Source organism: Aspergillus eucalypticola (genome assembly GCF_003184535.1).
Source record: "Aspergillus eucalypticola CBS 122712 chromosome Unknown BO83scaffold_16, whole genome shotgun sequence".
In the NCBI taxonomy this organism is placed as follows: Eukaryota; Fungi; Ascomycota; class Eurotiomycetes; order Eurotiales; family Aspergillaceae; genus Aspergillus; species Aspergillus eucalypticola.
In genome coordinates this window covers 435,253-450,729 of record NW_020290290.1, presented here as the reverse complement: position 1 = coordinate 450,729, position 15,477 = coordinate 435,253, and the positions used below count along the sequence as shown (strand labels likewise).

General features: G+C 52.2%; 6 protein-coding genes across 6 annotated transcripts; 2 read left to right on the top strand and 4 right to left on the bottom strand.

The window, feature by feature from the left end:
• Positions 1-484: 484 nt before the first annotated feature.
• On the bottom strand, positions 485-2,532 carry BO83DRAFT_409085 (ribosome-binding protein NMD3). Its single transcript, XM_025534103.1, has 2 exons — positions 2,381-2,532; positions 485-2,285 (listed from the first exon to the last, which is right to left on the bottom strand). Exons 1-2 carry the CDS (start codon positions 2,440-2,442, stop codon positions 770-772), a joined length of 1,578 nt encoding a protein of 525 aa, XP_025387014.1. The 5' UTR covers positions 2,443-2,532; the 3' UTR covers positions 485-769.
• Positions 2,533-2,742: 210 nt separating this feature from the next.
• On the top strand, positions 2,743-6,672 carry BO83DRAFT_315629 (uncharacterized protein; the record flags this gene model as incomplete). The annotated part of the gene is made up of 3 exons (XM_025527631.1): positions 2,743-4,761; positions 5,031-5,148; positions 5,216-6,672. 3 exons carry the CDS (start codon positions 2,743-2,745, stop codon positions 6,670-6,672), a joined length of 3,594 nt encoding a protein of 1,197 aa, XP_025387013.1.
• Positions 6,673-6,823: 151 nt separating this feature from the next.
• On the bottom strand, positions 6,824-8,812 carry BO83DRAFT_379411 (glycoside hydrolase family 125 protein). Its single transcript, XM_025531502.1, has 3 exons — positions 8,559-8,812; positions 7,282-8,495; positions 6,824-7,222 (listed from the first exon to the last, which is right to left on the bottom strand). The coding sequence occupies exons 1-3, from the start codon at positions 8,684-8,686 to the stop codon at positions 6,951-6,953; spliced, it is 1,614 nt and encodes a 537-aa protein (XP_025387012.1). The 5' UTR covers positions 8,687-8,812; the 3' UTR covers positions 6,824-6,950.
• A 609-nt stretch (positions 8,813-9,421) lies between these two features.
• Positions 9,422-11,695, bottom strand: BO83DRAFT_438355 (uncharacterized protein). Its single transcript, XM_025536084.1, has 9 exons — positions 11,585-11,695; positions 11,467-11,522; positions 11,160-11,404; positions 10,920-11,098; positions 10,560-10,862; positions 10,481-10,505; positions 10,292-10,429; positions 10,061-10,246; positions 9,422-10,005 (listed from the first exon to the last, which is right to left on the bottom strand). The coding sequence occupies exons 1-9, from the start codon at positions 11,642-11,644 to the stop codon at positions 9,857-9,859; spliced, it is 1,341 nt and encodes a 446-aa protein (XP_025387011.1). The 5' UTR covers positions 11,645-11,695; the 3' UTR covers positions 9,422-9,856.
• Positions 11,696-11,944: 249 nt separating this feature from the next.
• Positions 11,945-13,316, top strand: rad18 (E3 ubiquitin-protein ligase RAD18; the record flags this gene model as incomplete). Its single annotated transcript, XM_025535397.1, has 3 exons — positions 11,945-12,446; positions 12,497-12,611; positions 12,668-13,316. 3 exons carry the CDS (start codon positions 11,945-11,947, stop codon positions 13,314-13,316), a joined length of 1,266 nt encoding a protein of 421 aa, XP_025387010.1.
• Positions 13,317-13,354: 38 nt separating this feature from the next.
• Positions 13,355-15,253, bottom strand: BO83DRAFT_58331 (putative vacuolar sorting protein SNF7 family protein). Its single transcript, XM_025537452.1, has 5 exons — positions 15,022-15,253; positions 14,704-14,950; positions 14,409-14,627; positions 14,147-14,341; positions 13,355-14,079 (listed from the first exon to the last, which is right to left on the bottom strand). Exons 1-5 carry the CDS (start codon positions 15,066-15,068, stop codon positions 13,393-13,395), a joined length of 1,395 nt encoding a protein of 464 aa, XP_025387009.1. The 5' UTR covers positions 15,069-15,253; the 3' UTR covers positions 13,355-13,392.
• Between the last annotated feature and the right edge of the window lie 224 nt (positions 15,254-15,477).

The window sequence follows — 15,477 nt, the reverse complement described above, 5'->3', positions numbered from 1 at the left end:
GTTCCATCCTATGGACAAAAGTCTGCTTTATCCACAACTTTGTGGTGTTCGGACCTATTTTGATTCATACCCACAGGCTCTAACGGCCCTTTAGGGGGGGCTTCGCCTCATTGCTGGCCGGGTGTCACGGTTGCTGAAAAGACCGGCGGGATTCGATTGTGATAAGGATGCAAATATTTAAAGCACTGTTTGTTCGAACAGTGCTTTGAATGTACTCTTTGTACCAGCAGATTGAAAAGAACCAGCTTTTCTGATCCTTCGGTGTTTCTTCTACCTAGGTTTACTGCATCATGCCATCTCTGAACCTTCTCTTGGGGCCAGAGCGGTTAGGGCATTGTGTAGTAATGAAGTGACTTGTGGGATGAAAGCCTATACTACAAGTTCTTGGGTGGGATTGGTTCTCCCTTGGATTAGTGCGATAGAGTTCGCGAGTGGACTGTAAATCTAGGATATGATAGAATGTGTGGAAGGAAGAAGATGAGGCCTGCAGCATCTGAATTTAGATAGTAGAGCACCCGAAATGATCTATTCAATACCCGCAGTTACTGCCACCTACTATATTCACGATGATCATCTCGGACGTGAAGCTATACTTCAGTTGAGGAATACCAGTCAGACTTCAATCCTAACCAATGTCTAATCATTCACTTCATCTATGATAACTTTTTGTGTATCAGACCGGATATTGTTAACCATAACGATATCAGAATAGCCATGAAAACGCCAGAAACCCCTATGTGCAGTCGTGATTAAGAAAGTCCCGTGGAACTTAATGGTCATCGTCCATGTTCAACTCGTCAAAGTCATCAAGCAGCTCGTCCATGTTGATCTTGGGCACCTCCTCGTCATCGCTATCCTCGTCCATATCCATGCCACCCTGCTCCACAGGGGCACTTCTCCGTGCCTTGTACAGATCAAGAGTGCCACGCAGTTCCTGATCTTCTTCGACATCGCGCAAGAACATCTCGAAGTCCTCTTCAAGGCGGTTACGCTCGGCTTCCTGCTTACGGTTGAGGTTGCCAGCCGCTTGCTGCGCCGCTTCCTCCTCGTACTCGAGAGCCATGCGCTTAAGACGCCAGTTGCGGTTCTTGTTCTTCTTCTTGCGGGCATAGAACTTCTTCACTAGCACAACATCGGGAATAGCGGAGCTGTACTGGCCACTAGCCTCGATCGCCTCGAAGTTGGGGTCGTTGAAGTTGGTACCAGTCAGGTGGTAACCAAGGACAGAGTCACCGACGTGAAGGACTCCACCCAGGTGAGTGCGGGTGAAATAGGTTTGATCGTTCGAGCCAAGGTCCGAAGCACGGGCAACGGTTGCCTCGGCCAGATAGTACCGTCCGTTCGACCGTCCAACCAGTTCAATGTCCATGATGATGAACTCGGTCAGCTCCGTCACATCCGCCAGACTCCTGAAGGGCGATCTCCAGTAGGTGTTTGTCGGGACATCGGCGGTCTGAAGGGTGTTAGGGTCGAGAAGGTTGACAGAGGTACCGACGCGGTAGCAGAGGGCCAGGGGCGAGATGTTGCCCAGCGATCTGGCAAGCTTAATGGGCAGCGCAACCAAATCATCCTTGCAGATAGGAATCAACTCGATCGAGAAGGTGAACTTGTAAGACTTCGTGGAGGTGTGGATATCCATGGAGATCAGCTCCTGCGACTTCTTGACCTTGGTGGGGACGACGGAGGAAAGGAACTCGACCATCTTCTCCGCATGGTTCCTCTGCGCAAAGTAGAAATCCAAACCGTCCTTGGCCTCCTTGATGTTGATTGTATCGCGGTGAGCGTTGTGCTTGAGGATGATCTGCTCAAGGTACAAGAAGGTTCGCTTGTGAGGCACCTTCTGACGCAGCTGAATGCTAGAGTTCCAAGTGTTGACAGTGAACGACTTCTTGCAGTCAGGGCATTGTAGCGAGGCGACAACGTATTCAACCTCGAAAGTCTGCTGCACAATGGTGCCCTGGAACGCCTCCTGCTGGATGGTGATCTTGACCTTGATACGTTTCGAGTGGGGTTCGGTCCAGATAAAGCTGGCATCGATAATGCGGACCTTGGACAAGCCGCGGAGCTTGCGCAAGCAGTGTGCGAGAAGTTCCTTTGATTCGAGCGCAGCACTAACCCAGCTGGTGGGGGGCTGGAGCCACCGCTCGCAGTCCTTGCAGCAGTGAAGAACTGCCTCTCTCTGGATGCCTTGGGAGATATCAACCGTCAACTTCACACAGTCCTGACAAAGGGCACCAGCGGATGTTGTTCCATCGATAGGCGCGCCACAGTTGCAACAAAGGATACTAAAAAGCGATGTTGTTAGTTAAGGTCCCCGATCAATATTGCCCTCATGTATGTTTACAGGGAAATTTTTCTTTCGATTTGCGGGGTAACTCACGTCGCAGCGATCTGTTCCTGCGGGGCCTCGAAAGGCACCGGCGCATCCAGGTCCATCGACATGTTGGAAGCAGGGATGAGGCCTGACACCAGATAAACAAAAGGGTAAAGAGAGGAAAGATAGAAGAGCCGGCGACTCCTGCTCGCTGAATGATGAAGCGAAATTTAGATTTGTCATGAGGATCAATATTTGCCCCGCCGCGAGAACTTTTTGTTTGCTCTGTTTGCTTGCTGACTCCATCCTTAGTCAGTGTTTGTCTTGTTTGTCTCTCAGCAGCTTCCCCAATTGCGCTGCTTGTCGCCACTGCGAAGAAAGCTGTCGAGCTCTCGTTTGGTACCATTACTGCGGCAATATTGACCATCATGAACAGGGCATTGTTGAGAGCTGCCTGGTCCTCCAGGACAGCACTTCGCGCGCCTCCTTCCGTCTCTCGCGCCGCGTTATACCGGTCGACCATTCACCCCGTCAATCGAGCTTTTGCTTCAGTATCTTGCCTCCGCTCTGAGCAACCTTCATCCTCGTCCTCTGCAGTGCCACCAGCATCTGAGCTGAAAGAAGAACCGACAGCGAACTCCGCGTCGGAGAGCACCCCTCACATCCCATGGTATCTACAGGAAGAAGCACCTGTGCCCGAGTCACGGCAGACAACTTCGCGAGATCAGATTCCCGATCTGCCGGAGAATCCTCCAGCTATCCTCCCTGCACTCCTCGACTACGTGTTCAAGGACATTGGTCTCGATGAATTGAAGTTGATTGATTTGCGCGGATTGGAAACTCCGCCAGCTCTCGGTGCCAACGTGATTATGATAATTGGAACTGCTCGCAGTGTCAAGCACTTGAATGTGTCCGCAGATCGTCTTTGCCGCTGGTTGAGAAGTACCTATAAGCTATCTCCCTACGCTGATGGACTCCTGGGTCGGAATGAATTGAAGATCAAGCTCCGGAGAAAAGCTCGGCGTGCTAGGCTCGCCAGCAGGTCTGGTACTATGTTTGACGAAAAGGACGATGGGATCACGACAGGCTGGATCTGTGTCAATGCTGGTGTGGTAGAGGAAACGCCAGTCCAGAAGGATGAGAATTATAGTTTTGAAGGATTTGGCCACACTGCCACCGGCACTAGGGTTGTTGTGCAGATGTTCACAGAAGAAAAGAGAGCCGAAGTCGATCTTGAGAGCCTTTGGCAGAAGGCGCTGGACCGATCCGAAAGAGAGAAACAAAGGATTTCCCAGGTTAATTCAGCCGCACCTTCCGAAGAGGTTCGTGCTTCCAATTCGATAAACGTATCACCATCTGACCGTGAGTTCGGCCATGCCTCCAGGTTTCCCACTAGCCCTTTGTTCGGACAGAAGAGGCTGCTTCACACCAACCGTCGTCCCGCAAGCCAACACTTCGACCGTGCAGCGATCCATGCAGAAGATACGGAAGTAACTCTGGATTCCCAGCCTTCGTCTTTACTTCGAGACCATGATCATAGCGACAATGGAAAGACAACCCGCTCAATGGATGCACTATTTGACCACCTCTCAAAACTATCCGACGTTCAGGCCAGGATCGAACTAGGAGAGGGACCGGAAGATAATGACTCTACACTATTCATGCGCCTATTTCATGATCTGTTATCAATCAGCACGGCGGTAGAGAGAGCAACAGCTCGTCTCGTCCTATTCTGCAACGCGATTGCCAGACAGCACCCGGGGTATTCAAAGCGGGGTTTATATTCAGCGTTCACAGAATGTACATGCGCTGGTTGTTCAGTATCTGATGATCTAGCATTTTCAGTTGTTTCAGCCTTGTTATCTCCCCGACTAGCAGGGACTAGCCCTGAGGACGTTGCAGGGCAAGTTCCGGAAGCGGACCAGGAATTAGCTCTCCTTGTGCTTGAACATCTTTCTCTGCGCGGCACCAATGTTGTCAATATGAAAGTGTTCGACATGATTTATCGAGCCGTTGCCAATTCCCCGTCCACCACTGTACCAGACGGAGCAAATGATGCACAGGCTGAACATAAAAGCGCTCTTTATCGGGTGTCTCGCCTAATCGACACCCTTGACCTACCCTTTGAACCGGAGCAAGCCCGCAGCCTTATGCTATCGCTTTTCCAGCACGGCGACTACAATGGCTTTTGGAAGTTGTGGCGCAAGGGTCCCCTTAATGGAAGTCTGCGCACCGCTGCTGACTACAAGATGTTGTTCCGTTTGCATGCTGATCTGGGAGATGAACTCCGTGCCCGGGACTGCGTATCAACATGGATTCCGATGATGAGGAGAGAGGAAAATCCGATACCCCTCGAGGGAGAGCTCCTGGTAGATATCAAGCGCTGCCTTTTGCTTGCCGATCCAGATATTGTGCAAAAGGCCGCGGAAGGTTCGACGAGCAATCTGGTCCGATTCTGGAACGCATGCCAGATGAAGATGCTAAAATGATGCCCCATAAAGTCATTGTAAATACTCGACACTGTACTAATAAATAACACAATCCCAATTCCCTCTTGTTATGCAGTAAAGTAGCAGTGGCTGGATGTGAATGTGACGGTGGATCCGCACCTGGCTGACGGGTGCCGATAAGCCTCGGCTCAACTCGCCGCCATCGGATTGACATCCACCGCAGCAGCAGCTGCTGCACCTCCGCATTCTCTCCATCCTCCACCCAGTCCCCCCATCCCAACTGCTTCTTCCACCTAGGGGCCAATGACTGGCCTTCTGCTGCCATCATGGAGTACCTTCCCAGTCTGCAGCAAGAATTCGATGAGCTGAAGCCATCGCTGTTCGGTACGTGCCTTATCGCACACCCCAAACCATCTCAACGACCTCTCGACTAACCCTCATCCCATCGCAGAGCTGCTCGCCGAACAACAGCTCTCCGACCTTCTCCCCCCTTCAATCCGATACATCCTCGCCGTCGCGACCCACCGTCATCCACGATACCTCCTCCGAATCCTCAACTCCTACGACGAGATCTACGCGCTCCTCTCCCTCGTCGTCGAACGCTACTACCTCCGCACCTTCGGCGGCTCCTTCACAGAGAACTTCTACTCGCTCAAACGCGAACGAGTCCTCCTCACCAAGAATGGCGAGATCCCTCGCGCCCAACTCGGCGCCCCAGGCCCCGTCCGCGAAGCCCTCAAGCTCCGCACCTCCGACGTCTGGAAGAACCTCCTCGTTCTCGTCGGCATCCCCTACCTAAAGCGCAAGCTCGACGAAGGCTACGACATCCACGCCGCACCGCAAGCATCCCTAATCATGAGCGGCGGTCCTCGCTACAACCCAGGCGACGACCTCCCTCCAAACCCAACAATCCGCCAACGTCTCCTCCACTACTACAAGTGGTTCCTCCGCAACGTCTACCCCTCCGTCAACGCCGCTTACTACTTCTCCATCCTCGCCTTCAACCTCGCCTACCTCTTCGACAACACCAAATACTCCTCTCCCTTCCTCTGGCTCATCGGCACCCGCATCCGCCGTCTCAGCTCCGCAGACCACCGCGCCATCGCCTCCATCCTCGACCCCAAGCCCACTCCCGGATCTGGTCCCGGCGGCGCAGGCGCCCGCACCCGCCCCGGCTCCGGCCTCCTGGGCCTCCTCAGCCCCCAGAACCTCTACCCCCAACTCCTCACCTCCCTCCGCTACTTCCTCCCGGCGTCAATCTTCGCCCTCAAGTTCCTCGAATGGTGGCACGCAAGTGACTTCTCGCGCCAACTCGCCCGCAAAGCAACCGAGGTCTTGGACCTCCCTGTCCCCGTTGCAACAGGAATGACCCCTCCCTCGGAGAAGCGTAAGGCAGCCGCCGCCGAGAAACAACAACAGCAGCAGCAGCAGCAACAGCAGCAACCATCATCCCCAACCCTCAAATCAGCACTCAAATCAACCCCGCCAGCACGCACACGCATTCAACCCCCCATCTCAGCAACCTCATACCTACCCATCTTCACCGTGCCACTTCCCCCGCCAGACTCGGATGTCGCGTCCGCGTGCCCGATCTGTTTGAATGCGCTTACGAACCCTACGGCGTGTCAGACGGGGTATGTTTTCTGCTACGTGTGTATCTTCCATTGGTTGAATGGGGAGCATCAGCGACAGCTGGATTTCATGAATGGGGAGGGTGCGGGCGCGGCGTGGGCGGATGATGATTTGGAAGGGGGTGAGGGGGAGCATAAGGGTGGGGATGGTGATGAAGAGGAGATGAAGAAGTCGAGGAGTAGACGCGGGAAGTGGGAGAGTGGGAAGGGAAGGTGTCCGGTTACAGGGAGGAGAGTGCTTGGGGGGACGGAAGGGTTGAGGAGGGTGTTGGTGTAGATAATACGTAGTATTTTAGAGGGTTATGTTGTATGAGTCGTTGGTGGGGGGTTGTATGGAGCGTATAGTATATATACTGTAGTACTTAGTTTGCATTGTGTGGAATGAAGGTTACTAAGTTTTATGTCAATGTGAATGTCCACTTTAACTACAATATTGATGTCGATGTTGATATAGGACTCTCTCAGAGAGTTCATGAATAAACATAACCGGGTATATTATAGCACATCGCACTATGCACACGCTATGCTAATCAAAGTGATGGGAGTAGCAAGCATCTAAGAAATGACATACGGCTCCGCTCCATCTCCGAATAGAACTTCAGGCTGTTCAGCCGCGACCTTCAATATAGTCTGAGAAAAGACAGAGTTCGCCCACGCGAACCACGGTCTCGTGTATGATTTGATGTTGTTGACATCGATGGACTCGTGGACTAAACCCAGGAGACTGGAGTTGCGGACTAGATTTAGAGAATCGGTGATCTCCGTTACGTTGTCGGTTGTTAGTGCCTGGACGAGGAGGGACATTGGCCAGGCGTTCTCGAGACCAACTAATGCGTCTGTGTTAGCTTTTCTGATTTCAAAGTTCTAGGGTTCGGGCATTGCTTACTGTGAGGTCCACCGATGCCGTGAAAGTCCGATCCAGTAAGATAGTATGGGTTTCCGTTAGGGTCGAGGATCATCTTGCGGGTGTTTTGGTAGACTTGATCGGACTTATCGACGAAGCCTAAGTAGGGTAGAGCTAGAAGGGATGGAATGTTCGCGTCGTCCATGAAGATGCGCGAGCCGTATCCGTCTACTTCGAAGGCGTAGACATCGCCGTACTTTGGGTGGTTGAAAATGCCATGTTGGCGGACGGCTTGCTCGAGGTTCTCTCCGCGGGTCTGGAGATTGGATGCGAGGGTCGAGTCGCCGCCAGCTGCGCGGATCAGATCCGCGGTCTTCTTCAATTGCACGGACATCATGGCATTGGCTGGGATGAAGAAGCCCAGGATCGTGGCGTCATCGCTGGGACGGAATGCGCTGCGGATGAGTCCGGTGCCTCCGTTGAGCGGGTTCCCGATCCCGGCCAGATTGAGGGTTTCCGTGCCGAGAGTTGTCTGGCGCTGGAAGGTGTACTGGTTCTGGACATACTGGTGGTTGCTGTTGAAGGTTGGCTGGGACTGGGCGTCGGTGGTGTTCAGGAGTGTATCCAGGGCGAGATACCACCGGCTGGTGAGGAATTCGGTGGATCCGGTGTTTTCGTAGAATTCGTTGCCCAGAGCGAGGAAGTTGGCCAAGGAGTCGAGCTCGTATTTGCATTCGTAGACAACAGAGGGCTCATATGCTGGATGGACGGTATCTTGCTGGCCGTTGCTTGTTGCTTGAATCCCACTGGGTGGAGGAGGCTGGAACGCGTTGCAGTAGGGTGATTGAATGACGAACTCAGCCTGCGTATGAATGGCTCCGAGAATGAGACTGTAGAGAGCAGGATCCTTCTTTGCCAGTGTTTGATAGCCTGTCAGCTGATTTGTCGAGTCGCGCAGCCACTCTGCGTTGATGTCTCCAGTCACGACGAAAGTCTGAGCTCCTTGCCATTGCGAACTGTCTCGTCTCATCTTCCGAGAGGAGGAAGTACTAGTGGACGTGCTATTGACATGCCAGCGAATGGTTGTGTCCAGTGTGTTGGGGAAGGCATTGCGAAACAGCTGAGCCATGTCTTTGTCTACCATGCGCGAGGTCACATCGTCGATGACTTGCTCTACTGCGTTTGAGACAAAGGTCCGACATTCTGCGGCGGGTCTTTGGTAGGGCAGATTCAGAGGACCACCGCTGTATGGGGCACTGAGTTGAAGAAGAGTATGAGCGGGCTGTCACAAACGTTGTTTCAAGTAGCTAATCCCTTACTGTCCAGTAGAAGCATAAGAGGTGTAGTCTGGACAAGCCCGACGCAGAATGGAAGGCTCATCGCGAGCTGCAGCTCCCCTTGCACTCAAGCCGGCGGCGAGGGTTACGGCCAGCGACAACGAGCGCATCTTGACGGCTGGTTAGCGGTTGTCACTGATGGTGAGTTTTGACTTATGAGGCCGGAAGGTCGAAACAGTGTGCCATTGACCATTGAAAAAGAATTAGGGGGAACAATGGCATGTTTTGAAGTGGACGGGTTGGGGGGATGACAGGGGAAGGCAGGGGAATGCGGGGAAGAAGATCGCAAACAGCCGATTTCCTCGCTGATCCCCCGGATTCCCGGCAGTATTTCCCACCCATCATACCAACTCACTCTTGCCCTGCAGGATGCCTTTGAACCCTCCGGAATGCACATACTTCATGGCAATTAATCAACTCATTGCAGGTCACGATTTGCATCCATTGCTATCTGGGTTTATACACTTACTAGCTTTGTCATGTCTACTTCTTCGCTCGACTTATTCGCCGACTCTCAGATGCCTTGATCAGCCGATGGCTCAAGGGTTTTTACCGTAATCGCCTGACACTCTTTTATATTAAATGTCGGCACTACCTCGTCGATCACATCCCAGGCCGATATTCGCTTAAGCAAAACTTGGACGCTATCCCCCTACGCTCCGAAGCATTGACTTTGGCCCAGAATTGGAATCTTGTCTCCCTGACATAGTAGAGTAATGATGGATTCGCTCCTGGCTGTCATCTCTGCCTACAGAGCCAGCCGCACTCATGACGATGAATTCTTTGAAGAATATTGTTCAATTCAAATGAGGGTACACTCAGGAACGCTGCAAATGCTTGCCAATATTTGTTCAGTCAAAGCTCTACCTAATAGTACATGTACTGGGCGTATTACGTGGGCGGGAAATGCCATGCCTGTCGAGGAAACACAATGAAGCTATATACTATAGATGCAGCGCTGTATGCAGAAGATTGTATAAGCATTGGGATAGAGAGAAACAGCAGACCAAATTTTGATGACTCGTAACAAGCAGTTCACTGCATCGTACCAAATATGGGTATAACAGGGGTGAAAACTAGTCTGGGTTGACGCGGAGGTGCCCGGGCTTGACCGGGTCACTGCACTGCATGTGGGAATGGCTTCTTGGGAGTGCTGAAGCGTACTAGTCATCCACTGTATATCACAGACAACCCTCTGAATAAGGTGTCTGAGTACTATAAGCAGAAAAGCGTCTCGGTCATGGCGTGGCTTCGAAAAGGTCCATTTATCCAAGAACTGTTCACTTCTTCGAGAAGAAGGACATGATGCTTCCCTGTCCCGGTTTCGCTGCTGGTTTGCCCTTGGGCGCACTCACAGCGGGCTTCTTCTTGGGAGGCGGTGCTGGCTCGTCCTCTGAGAATGACTCCCAGCTTGGTTCCTCAACAGTGACTAAGCACCAATCAGTCAGCTGTTGTCACAATCAGTTATCATTCGATAATCTTACCAAGATAGCCCTCATCGTCCTTGACTGTCTTTTTCTTCATGACTTGGCGCCTGCCTCTGCGACGACCGCCTTTGACTGTGACTTCTTCCTTGAGCTCAGCCTGTTTCGGCGGCGGCGGCTCGTCAATAGGCTTAGACTCTTCCGGTGACGGTGCAGCATCGGGCATTTCTTCGTCTTCGTCTTCATCTGATACCAGTCAGAAGAGTTACCGACAATAAGGAGGTAACGTACCATCATCCTCCATCATCTTTCTGAGCCTCTCTTCACGCTCTTTACGCGACTCACGTGTACCGGCAGACGCGGACTTCCCTGAGTCTCGGAAGAGCTCCTCGGGCTCCTCATCCCCGTCTGATGCGTCGTCTAGAACCACTGCTACTTATCAGTATGTGTAAGATTTCAAGAAAGACAGTGAGTACTCACCATCTTCAGCAGCACTGGGTTCGGCCTATATGTTTGTCAGTCAATTCAATACAAAGCATTAGGGTAAATTAGAACTGACCGATTCGGCAGCCGAAGTGGCCGGCGTTGCTGATTCTTCCTTTTTCTGCTTCGGCTTGGCCTTTGCAAAAGAGCTGAAAATACTGCCCTTTTGCTTTGGAGGAGCTGTCTTCTCAGTTGGCTTAGACGCTGGAGGTTCCTCGCGTTTGGCCGTTGTCTCCATCTTCGGGGCCTTGTCTTCAGGTTCTTTCTTGGGTTGTGGTGTTTCTTCTTCCTTAACAGGACGCTTAGCTGGAATAGTCGCCTTAGGAAGAGCTGGAGCCTGAGCGGGAGCTGGTACGGGAGGGCGACCGCCGGTTCTTCTCTGTAGTACAATCTCATCAGTATCATAGGAATACGGAAATGCAAGCGCACTCCTTACCCGGACATTGTTGCCCTGGATCATGCCCCAGGTCTTGCCGTATTCTAAGGGATCCTCCTGAGCATGCTTGGCGATCATCTCTCCCGCAACATCTGTCAAGACGTTGAGATCCTGAAGCACTGTTGGCTGAAGGCTGTAGATGTATATCGAGGAAATTGATTGGAAAGTCGCCTTGGCATCTGCGCACTCAATTATCAGACCCCACCCTTTGCGCAACGCAATGGAAGCAATTCCACGTACCCTCCAAGTCTTCCTCTCGTACAAGCACAACCGAGGACATGGCGATCTCATCCCTAGCGACATCCTGGTTCGGCATTGAACTGCTGATGTACGGGCTGCTCTGGGGAATGCCACCGAAGCTGTCCTGAAGGCCATTCGTTGTGGAAGGGGTCTCGGGCGCTTTCTGGATCCCCGTGAGAATGTAAGTCGCATTGACGCTGTTTGGCTTCTTGTTGTTCTCGTTGCGATGAAAATCGAAAAGCATCCTTTCCGATAACAATCAGAATAATCCATATGCATATCTTCGTGTTATTCGTATAAGACATACTGCTTGGCCAGGGTACTATGAACCCGAAGGGCTCGACCTAAAGACCGGTAGGTGACCTGTAGTATGCGCCGAAGCTGTTAGAAGATATCCAGCTTGCAGCACATTAGACAGGGCTCACCGTGCGTCGCTCATTGAGAACATTCTCAGCGAGATACCTCTTATAATCAGCAACAGCCATGATGACGACAACAGGCCCCTGATCGTGCGTGAAAAATGGCCTTGTTCAAAGCAACATGCGATGCGGAGTAGAACATGGACGACGCGTTCTGGAAGCACTTTACGCGTATCAGTCAGCGGGTCTTGGCACCGCAGCCAGTCTCCGACGCCATCACAATAACTACTCTTGGACAATCGCCAGTTGCCATTCACGGTTCATTACAGCCCCAGAAACTCTCCGCACCCCGCCTTCGCTCACTAGACCTATCCGTCTATCCGATGATACCTCGATAGTTGTCGCAGCCCTGCACCAACCCACCCTATGGACCAAACCTTCGACCTCCCCGACTCGACCGATTGGCTTACAACGCCACTGTCACTCGTCGCGCCTCTCGAATCTGCCCTCCGCTGCCAGGTTTGCAAGGACTTCTTTGATAACCCGGTGATTACCTCGTGCAGTCACACTTTCTGCTCACTTTGTATTCGGCGGTGTTTGAGCACGGAAGGGAAATGCCCCGCGTGTCGGAGTTCGGATCAAGAGTTGAAGTTGCGGCGAAACTGGGCTGTTCAGGAACTGGTCGAGGCGTTCCAGAACGCTAGACCCAGTGTTATAGATTTGGCGAGGAAGGCTGCTGCGCGGGGGAGTGCGACAGAAGAGGCAGAATCGGAGGAGCCAGTACCGAAAAAGAGAAAGGTCGAGGCGGTAGATGGACCTGCTGCGGAGGGCGTGAGGACTCGATCGCAAACTCGGGGAGTGGGCTCTCAGGAGGATCCTGTTGCGATTGAGGTCATTGAGGATAGTAATGATGAGGAATATGTTCCAGGTGTGTATACTCATCAGCAACGTTGCGTCGCATGCTAATTGCCACTGAAGAGGACGGACTAGTCGCGTGCCCGATCTGCAACCGGAGGATGAAGAATGAGGCGGTATTTCGACATTTGGATACATGCACTGGAGAGCCTGCGCCACCGAAACAGTTGAATTTTGGGTAAGATATGTCTTCTGCAGAGTGTCTACATGTTTGCATCTGACTCGGAATTATAGCTCGTTACAACCAGCGTCGCAGAGACCCAAAGACGCGCTCATTAAAACACCAGAACGACTGCCCATTATAAACTATTCTTTATTGAAAGATAATGTGCTCCGAAAGAAGTTAAAAGATTTGGGTATACCGAACACGGGCCCGAGGCCCCTTTTGCAACGACGTCACACAGAGTGGATGAATTTATGGAATGCCAACTGCGACTCCAAAACGCCAAAGTCCAAGAAGGAATTGCTCCGAGAACTTGATATCTGGGAACGTACACAAGGCGGCCAAGCGCAATTATCAGGTGATGTCACAGATACCGTCATGCGCAAAGACTTCGATGCGGCGGCCTGGTCAACGAGCCATGATGATGACTTCAAGCGACTTATTGCGAATGCGCGAAAGAAAAGCGAAGCGCAGGTGCGCACCACGATACCACAAGAAAATGTAGGCACAAATCGGGCAACCGACCATCTTGCCAGCCCGACAACGTATCAGCCTTCGAGTGCACCTGTTGTTGAGCACACGGAAGCCATACATGCGACGGAAGATGCCCACCCCCCGGAGAGGTTGATTGTAGAAGACAAAACCGTCATTGTTCCTGAGGTACAAGCGCAGACGCTCCAGGGCTCAGTCGATAGCCAGATGACCAATGCGCAAAATTAGTTGCACTTGGTGTAGGTGCCTAGAATATGCGCATTGTGCAGGTCCCAGGCCCTGGAGGTTTGTTCATCGTCTTCCGCTAAGCAGTGGTATTGGGACCTTCCTCGACCGACATCCGAGACAGGCGGTCCTCCAATTCCGATTCCACAGCTCGCTCCGCTGCTGCTCTGCGAGCGGCTTCCTGGGCGCCCTGCTGGAGACTGTCGAGTTCGGCAAGCTTCTTGCGAGTCTCTTCTGCCTCCTTCTCTTCCATCTCCTCCCGCTCCTTGTTCTCCAGTTCCTGCAGCTCGTCGTCGATCTCAGTCTCATCAATCTGTGGACCAGCCTCGTTCATGATGTTTCCGACCTCGTCCACCTTGGACATCTCATCACGCAGCTCTTCTACCACATCCTCGACCCTCTCCGCACCGCCGATCTGACTATGCAAGCCCCGAAGTGCTCCGGTGCTTGCCTCCATGACCTTCACGAATTGCACCTGATCCGTCGCCTGCTCGATTTTTGAATATACCTCCTCTAGCTGCATCAGAGTATCCAGTCTCTGTTTCAGATTATGCTCCGCGAGCTTCTTAGAGCGCACAGCCGAGAGCGCAGAAACGCGGTTCTTGTTTTGCAGAGCCATTTTGGCAGTCGCATTAAGCTCAGTGATTTTATTCTCCAGGTTTTCCACCTGCTTGGCCATAGTCGCCATGAGCGTTTTGATAGAGGCGACGGCGGTGTCTTGCTCTGTGATATTTTTTGGAGCGTCACTGGTTCTGAATTTGATGGTCTGCAACATAATTAGCATCCTACATGGTATAGATGAAACACCCAGACATAGGAATAAAGACACATACCTTGCCATCGTACGCAATAGCACCGCTATCACGGGACATATACAGTAACAGCACATCCATATCCACGTCCGACAGGCGACTCCCTTCATCCAAAACACCCGCGAACTCGTTCACGAAGCTTTCCTTGGAATAGACCAAGTCCGTTTTTGACGGACTATTCGCCGTGGCGTTCTTGACTACGCGGTCCGCAGCCTCCTATAAGCACACCACATTAGTCTTGCCCGTTCCAACCACGAACCGAACCCAAGCCAACGCAACCTACCTTCAAATTCTCTACCAAAACCAACTCCTGAGGCTGTAACCGCGGCGTAGCTTCCTCGCCTCCAATCACAGCGCCCTTCAACTGCTTCATTCCCCAGCTCATGACAGCCCATGGACTTAACACAGACGTATCAATCCCCCACTGCGGCTTGCGCAAACTCGCTGGGTTAGTCCGATAAAGGTGCAGCGGCACCATGGTTCGATTCCTTGTCGCTTCGTCCTGCATCACACAAAGCCATAATTAGTCGCTGTACACCCCCACTTTCCTCATATACCTGCATATGGTTGTAACATACAAAGACCGCACCCAGTGCGACAGGCCGTCCACATTCTGGGATCTCCAGATCACGTAGCAAGGTTTCATCAGCTCGGAGGATCAAGTGGTTCGCTTTGCCCTTCGAGGCGGGCCCATGTGGAGCGATGTAGCCGTGCTTTGCGGCGGAGGTTAAGGCATGTTCCCAGGCTGCGATGTTGGTGGTGTATCCCTCGGGGTTGGTCTTGCGGTGGATGGGGAAGTCGGAGTAGAGGGAGGGGAGGCGGTTTCTGGAACGAATAAGAGACAGTGTGTCAGTAAAAGTGGCTAAAGAGGAGGGCAAAGCGGGGAAAGAACGGACTTTCTGAAGGAATCCTGCGAGAGGATATATTGAAGGAGGGTCGTCATTGTGGTTGTTATGGTGAGTGGTAGATGAGTATGTAAAGTGAGACAAGGAGATAATGGATGTAAATGTATCTAAATGTGGTATATATTATGTATTCGCAATAAAGGAAAAGTACACCCCGTCGGTGTAGGCTGGATAGCCCCCGTGCGTGCGTGGTGCTACTGAGGTAGTAGTACCGGGATGTCTATCTGATGTCAATAAATGGGCCACTTCGTCCATAGCGTTGGTTGTCGGGGAGGTCATCTTATCGATAAGAAATGATCACGTGTGATGGTTCTGCTGCCGCGGGCGATCATTTTCTGCCACCGCCCAATTTCCAACAGATCTCGGAGCCTTTCTTTTGGGGACTGTATGTTCTTAAATCCGCTTAAATCCGAGGGTTTTAGAGCGAGGTTCGCTAGGTTCTGCCGG